This window comes from Apis dorsata, unplaced genomic scaffold (genome assembly GCF_000469605.1).
Source record: "Apis dorsata unplaced genomic scaffold, Apis dorsata 1.3 scaffold_407, whole genome shotgun sequence".
In the NCBI taxonomy this organism is placed as follows: domain Eukaryota; kingdom Metazoa; phylum Arthropoda; class Insecta; order Hymenoptera; family Apidae; genus Apis; species Apis dorsata.
In genome coordinates, this window is record NW_006263665.1 from 125,436 (window position 1) to 136,410 (window position 10,975).

Here is a 10,975-nt window from a genome sequence, read left to right on the forward strand (position 1 = left end):
CTTGTGCTCTCACTATCCGAAGAACTACCCCAATCAGATTCACTTTCACTACCTTCTTCTCCATCAGCTACATTTTTCTGTAAAATTATAATTTTATTTAATTAAAATAGAGAAAATATCAAAACTATATTATATATAAACCTTAAATTTAGAAGTATCTGGTTCACTCGCTTCTGATCCTGCTTTTTTAAAAGCAACTGCACTATCTTCTTCATCCTCAAATTCTACAACTTCTTCAGCTAAAATTTTAATTAAAAAAATTTAATTAAATATTTTTAATTAATTAACAATTAGAAAAATATTAATTAAATATAAATATTTGTAAATTATATTCACGTTTCTCCTCCTCTTCATCATCATCTTGATCTGGATTTTCTCTGAATTTTACTATATCTTCCTCAAAGTCTTTGTTATATTTACGAAGTTTTTGGCGTAATGAAGTCAATGATTTTGAATTATTTTTTGACATATTTTTACGACCTTCACGATCTTCCCATACTTCATTGATAAAATCTTCCATTTCTACTAAACATCTAATGTAAAAACGTGGAGTTTGACCACCTTCTTCCTTTGCTATTACAGGCAATGCTTTCTGATAAGCACGCATTAAATCTTCAAAACCTAAAATACCAATACAAAATACCAATACAATAATTCAAATTAATTGAATATTATTTAATTTTATTCAATATTAAACAAATATTTACTGGATAACATGCTACTCATATCTTTGATTTTTTTGTAATTTCTTATGAGTTTGATAAGATTTGCAATCTCTTCGTATCTTTTTTCTTTGGTTGATCGTACAACTCTCTTAGTTTCTTCCTCTTCATCACTGAACTAAAACAGTTTTATTTTATATTAATTTTAAAAATATAAAAAAAAATAAAAATAAAAATAACATTTAAATTTACCGTAAAAGCTGTAGTTGGTGCCCTTTGAACCTGTTCTTCCTCAGAAGCACTATCAGATTCAGAATCTGATCCAGTTGCGAAAAAACGACTCATATTTTAAAATAATACTGCATCAGAAAAAATAAATTTAATAAATATTTAATATTTTAAATTTGATAAAAAAATCATTTATTATTAATAAAAATATTTGCATATATTTGTTTATAAAATTTTATAATTTATAAAATAATGTTATAATATAAATTATATATGTAATTGCAAAAGCTTTTCTGTATATGTGGTGATTCTTAAACACATGGTGCACAATTTTGATCCAAGTTCACTATTATCAAACATGTATTTCTATTGACAAAAATTATTTAAAAATTCTTTAATTTTACTTATTTATTTATTTAAACTTACAAATTACACAATTAGTCGTACTTTTCCTTTCAAAGTATAAAATTACTAGAGGTTATAATGAAAATGATAGTAAAGGCTGATACGCTATAAAATGTAATACATGGAATAAGAGGTGTTCCAAAAAAAGAACGATAAATAAATACTTTTAGATGTTTTTATATTCAAATTAATATAAATGATATGAAATTACAATTATTTATATATAATTATTTATATAAATGTATTAATTTATTTTCTTAAAAAATAATCATTTTATCTAAATTATGATTATATATTTTTGATAAATATTAATTACGAAATACTTAAAAATAGCAATTTTTGAAAAAAATGTAACATGTAAAATTGTCCTAAAATATCTTTATATTATTTATTAATTAAAATTGTTAATTAATAAAAATCTTAATCAATTATATTTTTATAGAAATAATTTTTAATTAATAATATAATAATAAGTAATAAAATAATAGAAAGATATAATTTTTTTTAATAAATACAATTATAACTAATAATGTTAAGTTATTTGTATTTGATTATTATTATCAAGTATTAGTTAATTTAACATTTTTTTATATTTTTGAAAAATTATTTAGGATGTATTGTGGAACGTATTATACTAACTTCCTGGGATCATTATAACAAATGCAATCCTTCTGTTGGTAGTCTTAAAAGGAGTAAGACTGTTCCGCGAAGGGAATAGACCGATTGAAATAATACGTATAGTACACTTTTTTTTATCAGGCTCAGCTTTAATCGGACATCGTTCACCATAGAAACAGATCGTGATTTTTCTATAACAATTATTATTTCTTTATATGTTCATATATGATATTGACGATATTATATTATATTATATCTATATTTTATAAGTAAGTGAGAAATATTGTAGATATACATATACATATATACATATCATATATATGTATATTTATATATATTTATTTACTTATTTTGTTTACAACCTACAAATGATATTGTTCGATTAACTGACCATTCGTTTATCCGACCAAGAGTCCGATTCCGTAGGAGCCGGTTAAAAGGAAGTATACTCTTAATATTAATATTTATTTTATTACAAAGATGTAAATTCGATAAAAATATAAAACGGCTATATATGAACATTTTGTAGGGATATACGCAAGTATATTTCAAAACATTCAACAATGTCTACTATTGAACAATTTAAAGAGTGAGTACAAAATAAGAATACATAATATTATATTTCATTCATTAAATGCTGCATAATTGCTTTTTTTTTATTTTTTAATTTTTAAATATTATTTTTTCTCAAAAATTATTTGAAAATATTTATTATAAATATTTTTTAAAGTTTTTAATAAAAATTTTATTAAGTCTTTGTTTTCAATAATTTATAAAAATATTACATAATTAGTTTAGTAAAAGTTTATATGATTTTCATTTAAGTTGATTATAATAACATCATCAAAGCATTCAACACAGAATTAAAATAAATACCTAGTTGTTCTAGGTGTGCAAAAATGCAAACTGCTAAAGAACTTTATGTTGGAAAACAATATAAAGAAGCATTAAAAGAATATAGTGAACTTATTGGTAAAGTATATTTATTTTTTGGATTAAGAATCTTTAATTTCATGACTTTACGATATTAATAAAATGAATATTGTTTTAGAATTATATCCAAATAAACCATTGCATTATGCAAATAGAGCTGCATGTTATATGATGCTTGATAAATATCCTTATGCTTTGGATGATGCAAAAAAATGTATTGAATTGGATGAGAAATTATACAAAGTATGTTATTTATACATATAAAAATATATTTGACAAATATATTAAAAAAATATATTTAAAAAAAATAAATATTTTTTTAATTCAATTCATTTATACTTAGGCATATGTAAGAATTATAAAATGTTGCCTGATTTTGGGAGATATTATTCAAGCTGAAACTACTTTATCCAAGTTATTAGAAATTGATCCTGAAAATAAAGGAATTACTACAGAGAAAAAAGACTTAGAATATGTGAAAAAGTTTCTTAAAGATGCTGATATTGCATATGCTGCTAAGGATTATCGTAAAGTTTGTAATTCTATTTTTAAATAAACTCTAAAATAATATATAACTCTAATAATTAAGTAGTAAGTAATTAAAATCATATAACATAGGTTGTATATTGTATGGATCGTTGTTGTGATGTGAGTACTCGTTGTACAAGTTTTAAATTAATCAAAGCAGAATGTTTAGTATTTTTGGGAAGGTACCAGGAAGCACAAGAGATAGCAAAGTATATTGTTTTTTTTTTTGTTTCATAAATTTAAAATAATATTTTATATTATTCTATATTAATATTTTAGTGATATTTTGCATATTGATAAACAAAATGCAGATGCTATATATGTTCGTGCTATGTGTCTGTATTTCCAAGATAATATTGACAGAGCTTTTACACATTTTCAACAAGTACTTAGATTGGCTCCAGATCATGCTAAAGCATTAGAAATATATAAACGAGCTAAAAATTTAAAAAAGAAAAAAGAAGAAGGAAATGCTGCTTATGAAAAAGAACAATACCAAAAAGCATACAAATTATATACAGAAGCCTTGACTATAGATCCTCAAAATATTATAACAAACGCAAAACTTCATTTTAATAAAGCAACAGTTGCAGCAAAGGTAATATATCTTCATTTCTTATTAAATTTTATTAAATAATAGATTTATGTACAGATTTAAATTTATTAATTTTGCTATTTTAGTTATCTCGATTAAATGAGTCAATAATAGAATGCACAGAAGCATTGAAATTAGATAAAAATTATCTTAAAGCTCTCAAGAGAAGAGCAGCTTCTTATATGGAATTGAAAGAATATGAAAAAGCTGTTCATGATCTTGAGAAAGCATGTAAAATGGATAAAAGTTGGGGTAAATATATAAATATTTTTAAATAAATTATTTACATAATAAATTATTCAATATTAATTGACAGATAACAAACGATTATTAATGGAAGCCAAAATGGCATTAAAAAAATCAAAGAGAAAAGATTATTATGAGATTTTAGGAATAGATAAAAATGCATCTACTGATGATATTAAAAAAGCATATAGGAAACGAGCAATGGTACATCATCCTGGTAAGCTTGAAAATATATTTTCATTCAATTTAATTATATTAATTTATTAACTTAATTATATTAATTTATCTTTATATAATATAATAATTATATTAATTTGTCTTTATATAATATATAGATCGACATCCTAATGCAACGGAAGGAGAAAAAAAAGAACAAGAAAAAAAATTTAAAGAAGTTGGAGAAGCCTATGGGATTCTTTCTGATCCTAAAAAACGATCACGCTATGACAGTGGACATGATATTGATGATACTGATGGAGGATATCAAGGTTAATATAACTTATATATTTTTATATACAAAATATATAATATATAATTAAAGTTTTTTTTACAGATGTTGATCCAAATGTAGTATTTCAAACATTCTTTAGTCAACATGATGGTTATCAATTCCGCACGGATGGTTTTACTTTTCATTTTGGTTAACAACATTCCAAAAATATTTCTTTTTCTTCTAACTTCTTAACTTAATCTCTTAAAAAATCGTTTTACTTTAGAGATGAATATATTGAATTTGTTTATAATGGCAGACATATACATTAAAAACATTTTCTATTAATTAGATAAATTCTATTGATCGTTATATCATATAGAAAGGATAAAAAAGCATAAATTAATTAAAAAGAAAAATTAATTAATAAATTAATTTCTATCATAATTTTTTTAAAGCATCCATATATATTTAAGAAATGCAAAGAAAATTTAAATTAATTTAAATTTTAAACAGGATTACAATAACTTTAAACTAATTAACATAATTTCTATATTTTGTGGATACATTCTTATAAATGATATATATATTTTTGATAAATATTATTTTTAATGATGAAAATGAGATTAAATATTATTTTAATTTATTTTTATAATATTTTGTCATTCTATCTTTTGCTTTAATAACTATAGTATATTTTGACATAGATTTTATTAAACATATACGTATAAATCAATAAAATATCATGAATCTATATCAATTCAAAATATCTTAATAGATTTAAGTCGGATTTGTACCGCTTATTTTAATTTTCTTTTTCATTTAAAAATTGTTTATTATTTTTTGCTATATGTTTTGGATCATTATTGATTTAATAAATTTAATTTATAGGCAATTTTTTTCAATAAATGACATTTTCTTTATTTTTTAAATAAACAAAATGATTTATTGTTTTTTTACTTCAATAAAGTAAAATGAATAGATTCATTAACGATTATACTATTTCAAACAAAAATTGAATCAATTTCCTTCCATGATTGATTTAATATATTTTGCATTATTTCTCATCAATATGATCCATTATAATATATATCCATAAATTTTGCTATTAAATCCAAGCAATTAAATCTTTATTAAATATAGTGCTTATTAAATTAAATTTATCAAACATTATAGGGTATTCATATAATTTTATTATTTAGAATTGTAACAGTATTTCATTATTAATTGCAGTTTTAAACCAATTGATTCCTATTATGTATCAACTATTACTTTTACAAAAATTTTCTAAATATTGATATGTTTCATAATTTTATTATGAGTTCTAAAGAGATATATCTAAGTTAAAAAGTATTTTGATATGTCTGTTTCTTAAGAAATTGTACTTAGCATCATTGTTTTTATATTTTTTTTCTTTAATCATGGTTTTAATTTTGTCACATCTGTTTAAACATACGAATAAGTCAATAAAATTTCATTGAAAAGTTACTAAATTCGAAAAAATATTTAATAATGTTTATAAGTATGTATCCATAACAATATTATAGACTTATAATAAAATATTTTTTACAGTATTGAATATAAAAATTATTGAAATTATATAAATAACACAATAAAAAATATATTATAAAAAATATAATAAATTGAATTATAAATATTGTTGATATATAGAGTAGTCTACTAAATATCTTTTTTATTTGTGATGATTATATTTTATGTAATTTGAATGATATCAAGAAATTAATTTTAATTTTTGAAGATATCATTCAAATTACATAAAAAACATTTTTTGTGTCTTTACAATTGAAAGAGATATTTAGATGTTTTGATTTAGATGAATTATATATATAATAGAAATAATATAATTATCCATATGTATGTAAGTATATGTTTGCCACTATATAACAGATGCTATATAATTAAGTAGTATAAATAATATAAAACTTATTCAAGATAGTTTTATATATTTATTTAAATAATTGTAAATATGTCTTATATGGTATCCTGATACATGTAGAATTTTTGGTATAAGTATGAATGAATATTGAAAATGACATCGAATATTCTTAATAGATATATTAATGAATTTGGATTGATAGATATTTATGAAAATTACATTTAAGTTATTTTCTCTTAATTTTTCCATTCAGTGACATTAAAAAATTAGAATATAGTAAACTAAGTAATATAGTTCATAATTAACTTCCTGAGATTACTTTAATTTATATATGTTATAAGACATGTATATATATATATATACAATGTTTAAATTACTTTTAAAATGATAAACAATCTTATATAGTTCACATCTTTCTATATAAATATATATCATATTAAATATTATTATATTGAACAATAAATTAGAAAAACTTAAAGAATCATACTATCTATGTAATTATTAAAGTAGAAAATTAAAGAAATAACTGAATAAGAAAAACTATCAAATATAATATATCAATAAAATATCCATTTTTCCTTGGAAAATTTGGAAAACAAGAAAATAGTATGTTAAATACCTTATTTATTCCTACCAAAAAATAACATTTTATATATCATAATCATTAAAATAAAAAATCTTGCTTGTTATTTTTATGCTTTATTTAAATATAAATTAATCATTTAAAAAAATTAATTGTTCAAAATAAATTACTTAATAATTTTTTTTTCAAAAAATAACAAGATTTCAAACGTAATTAATCTTTAAATTACATTTATTTTTTTTTTTTCATTGTTTCAATTTAAAATTAAAAAATGCTTTTTAAATAAGTATCTTTTTAAGTACATACATTATAAGGCACACAATAATAGTCACAGCTTAAAAATATGAAATGAATGCAAAGTTCTGGATATTATATCTAGATTAAATTAAATAGCACGAATTTGAGACACACCATTTAAATATTTGATTAAAAACTTATGTAAAAATAGCACCTATATATTTGTCTTATTTTCAAATATATGTATATATTTAATATTCTATTAAAAATTTACAGTATTATCAAAATTTTGTATATTGTAGTGTTAAATTACGATTATATAAATTATGATTATACATATAAAATAACACATTTTTATTTTTATTTTCATTTTGATTATTCTGATATTTTAAAAATTTTATATTTTTTATATTAATATACTAATATTATTGAGCATATTATTGCATAATATACTAATATTATTGAAAATATTATTTAAAACAAATAAAAATATTATTTAAACACCTTTGAAGTATTTTAATCAATTTTTAAGTAACAATTTCATAAAAAATAAGTAATAAATTAAAAATTTCTTTTTCTTTATAATTAAAAATAAAATAAAAGAAAATTTATGCTTCATAATATATTAGGATGGTATATGTTTTGAATAAAACCAAGTAAATTAAGTATAATGTTTACGATCTTACATGTACAGCATAAGTACATATTCAAGCAATAAGATGCTTGATAATATATACATATATACAAATAATCTAATAGTCTTGAATTAATTTTGTGCTACAATAAAGCATTATATTAAGGCTATTTATTTGATTCATTATAGGATGCCCTACCCGCTAATTCGAGTAAATAACGATCAGGATGATCTATCCAATCGCTAGCGCTTAATTTAACGATCCTTTGTTTTTCTGCTTCCTTCACTTGCCATTTTTTAATTTCCAATTGACGTTCCCTATAAAATTTCAAATTATTTTCTCTGCTGAAATTCATCAGAATTAATATTAAAAATTAATAAATTAATATTAAAAAAAATTATTACCTTAATTTTGTGTCTCCACAACCCCAGACTTCTAAACTAGCAATTGGATAAGGTGCACCTGCAATACTGACTGAATGGAATGATTCATCTATACTAATGTATGGTGAACGAGGATTACTTCCAAATCGTAATCCATGAGGATAACCTCTGATACTAGTATTTAAATATAATACTTTAACTCCTTTTTCAATAACTCTATATGAAGGAAAAAGTTCGATACCCATTGAATTTTCACTACCCCAATATAGATGACTTTCGCGCCATTCTACCGCTGAACATATGCAATATGTAGGGCACACAGTATCTACATTTGAATTAACAGCTCGTATGAATAAAAGAGTGGGACCTCTATATCCTAATACATGATGAAGAAAACGATTAGCTCCTGTTCCATGTTCTGAGCTGTTATACAACAATGTCCAATGTCTAGCACATACATTGCCCATTCTTTTAGCTATAAGAGCATGAGTAATATCTTTTGGTGAATCATCTGCCTAAATATACATTTATCTTGTTATTTTATAGTTTAATAAACAATATATAAATTTTAAGTGAATTTATAATTATACCTGAAGATAACATTCAGGTAGTGTACTTGATAATAACCATACATAGCTGACAGGTAATAAAATTTGAGGAAAGTCTAAGGAATCTGGTTGTTCTAATATAGGTGTTGGTATCTCCAAATGTGGTTGAGGTTGTCCTTTGGATAAAAGAATTTCACCATTTCGATAAGCAGTTGTGAATACATGTATTATATAACGATGAGGACCATATATTATACGTGGACAATGTTGCCAGATCCAATTACTCGCATAACTCACAGATAAAGCATGTTTACCATGAAACTGTAATGTAATATATATTTTAATATATATATTTTATATTTAAATAGATTGTGAAAAATTAATGTTAATTTACTAACACATGATACAACAGCTGCATTTATTATTTGATTTGCATAAATGCAGGAAGAAATTCCACTATTATCCATAGCAATATTGTAAGAAATATTCAATAAAGCTTTTAATCCTTCAGGACTTATACTTCCATCTGCTTTTATATTAGAATACATTTTTACATAATTCTCTAATACAGTGTGATCATTCATTACAGAAAGGAACTTTTCTGCTTGTTGCTTAAAAGAATTGGTATTCAAATACGAAGTATTAATATTGGCAGAATGGTGAAGATAATTAAATAATTTTTCACCTAACTCTAGATAATTAGGAAAGAGATAACGTTGAAATACAGATACTGTAATGCCATTTATATGTTCTTGTTCATGCGTTAAATGAGATAGAATCTGGAAAATGAATAGTCTAATTAATAAATATAATTGTTTAAATTAATTTTATTTTATTAGGAATTTATAATTATATTTTATTTATAAGAATAAATTTATAAGAATAAAAAAATATAAAAAGCAATTATATCTTTTATATTTTGAAATAAAGTCAATAATAATTTAAATTTTTTATTAAAAAAAAATATTACAAAAACAATTTATTTATAGGTTACAATTTATAATAATCGTCAATGCAAACATTATTCAAAGATAAATGGATCAGAAAACAATCATTTAGAAATTATACAAACTGATTTGCATTTTCAAAATATAAAAGAATTGTTTGCAACAATGAATATTTTCAAAAGACGATCAAAATTTTGTGCGATATATCGAATATTTATTAATTAAGAAAATAGTATTTTTGAAATAACAAGTACAATAATCATAAATTAATTTCATACCTTTGCTAAACTTTCAATTGGAAAGAATTGCATATGCGAATTATTTTCCAATTCAGTTCCCGAGGAATTTTTCGAAAGATTATTTGCATTTGTACTGTCACCGGTATGCACGGCAACATCAGTTTTTTTAGCAGATACATGTCCAGCACGTGTTATTTGATTACCCATTTCTATTAATCAAATATTAAAATACCAATAAATTTATTTTCTTATGTGTCCATATCATCGTTCATAACAACAAAACATGCATGCAACCATATGCAACTTTTTAGAAGATTGTCATGAATGATATAAAGGCAAGTGGTGCACTCACTACAAATCGAATGCATATCCCCCTCTTTTATATTGAATATTTTTATATTGAAATACAGTTCTGTAAAGTTTTGTGAAGTGTAGTTCACTAGATTATATTCAAAAATGGAATTAATTAAAGAGCATATTATATAAATATATAATGTAAGTCTTTTTTTAAATGTTTTATTATGATTAAAATAAAATTAATAAAATTTATAATATTTTAATAATTTTTAAGATTTATTTTATTATAGCGATTAAACAAAAAATTACCCTAGAAAAAAGAAATTATCAATATAACATAAAATATTTTTCTTTTTATCAATTTAAAATATAAGATAGATTTTAAATTATTTATAAAATTTTATTTAGTTTATATAAATCTGCAATAATGAATAATCGATATGCATAAAACTTATAATTTTAAATATTACGCGCTTAGAAACGCCATATTGCGTTTAGAAGCGCGCGCATCTATCATCTTCATTAGCGCGTGAGATTTGGGGGGTGGGGCGAGTTCTTTTCCAA

The 10,975-nt window shown here is 22.0% G+C and overlaps 4 protein-coding genes across 11 annotated transcripts in view; 2 read left to right on the plus strand and 2 right to left on the minus strand.

Annotated features, from left to right (window-relative positions):
* Window positions 1-1,451, minus strand: part of LOC102677576 (eukaryotic translation initiation factor 3 subunit C) — a 4,325-nt gene extending 2,874 nt beyond the window's left edge. Inside the window, exons 1-6 of the mRNA XM_006619303.2 lie at window positions 1,317-1,451; window positions 915-1,021; window positions 708-840; window positions 337-621; window positions 142-239; window positions 1-77 (exon numbers count right to left, since the gene is read on the minus strand). The exon at window positions 1-77 is cut by the window's left edge and continues 14 nt beyond it. Of these exons, the coding sequence (XP_006619366.1) occupies window positions 1-77; window positions 142-239; window positions 337-621; window positions 708-840; window positions 915-1,007 (686 nt within the window). The 5' untranslated portion in view covers window positions 1,008-1,021; window positions 1,317-1,451. The remainder of the gene's footprint in view (window positions 78-141; window positions 240-336; window positions 622-707; window positions 841-914; window positions 1,022-1,316) is intronic.
* Window positions 1,452-1,945: 494 nt separating this feature from the next.
* On the plus strand, window positions 1,946-5,072 carry LOC102679838 (dnaJ homolog subfamily C member 7). Of its 7 annotated transcripts, none has more exons than XM_006619325.2 (11): window positions 1,946-2,182; window positions 2,325-2,502; window positions 2,794-2,885; window positions 2,965-3,089; window positions 3,190-3,378; window positions 3,465-3,583; window positions 3,654-3,972; window positions 4,056-4,221; window positions 4,286-4,432; window positions 4,551-4,703; window positions 4,769-5,072. In XM_006619325.2, the coding sequence occupies exons 2-11, from the start codon at window positions 2,477-2,479 to the stop codon at window positions 4,858-4,860; spliced, it is 1,428 nt and encodes a 475-aa protein (XP_006619388.1). In that variant the 5' UTR covers window positions 1,946-2,182; window positions 2,325-2,476; the 3' UTR covers window positions 4,861-5,072. The 7 variants fall into 7 exon arrangements, with proteins under 7 accessions (XP_006619388.1, XP_006619389.1, XP_006619387.1 ...); XM_006619326.2 differs by having other exon boundaries at window positions 2,803-2,885; XM_006619324.2 differs by having other exon boundaries at window positions 1,948-2,182; window positions 2,443-2,502; window positions 2,803-2,885.
* Window positions 5,073-7,948: 2,876 nt separating this feature from the next.
* Window positions 7,949-10,453, minus strand: LOC102680482. The gene is made up of 5 exons (XM_006619330.2): window positions 10,154-10,453; window positions 9,327-9,707; window positions 8,971-9,249; window positions 8,402-8,895; window positions 7,949-8,314 (listed from the first exon to the last, which is right to left on the minus strand). Exons 1-5 carry the CDS (start codon window positions 10,319-10,321, stop codon window positions 8,164-8,166), a joined length of 1,473 nt encoding a protein of 490 aa, XP_006619393.1. The 5' UTR covers window positions 10,322-10,453; the 3' UTR covers window positions 7,949-8,163.
* A 506-nt stretch (window positions 10,454-10,959) lies between these two features.
* LOC102680631 (coronin-1C-A) overlaps window positions 10,960-10,975 on the plus strand; it is a 5,218-nt gene continuing 5,202 nt past the window's right edge. The window contains exon 1 of one of the 2 annotated variants that reach the window (XM_006619334.2): window positions 10,960-10,975. The gene's annotated coding sequence lies outside the window, so the exon portion shown is untranslated. The other variant, XM_006619333.2, reaches the window with a different exon arrangement.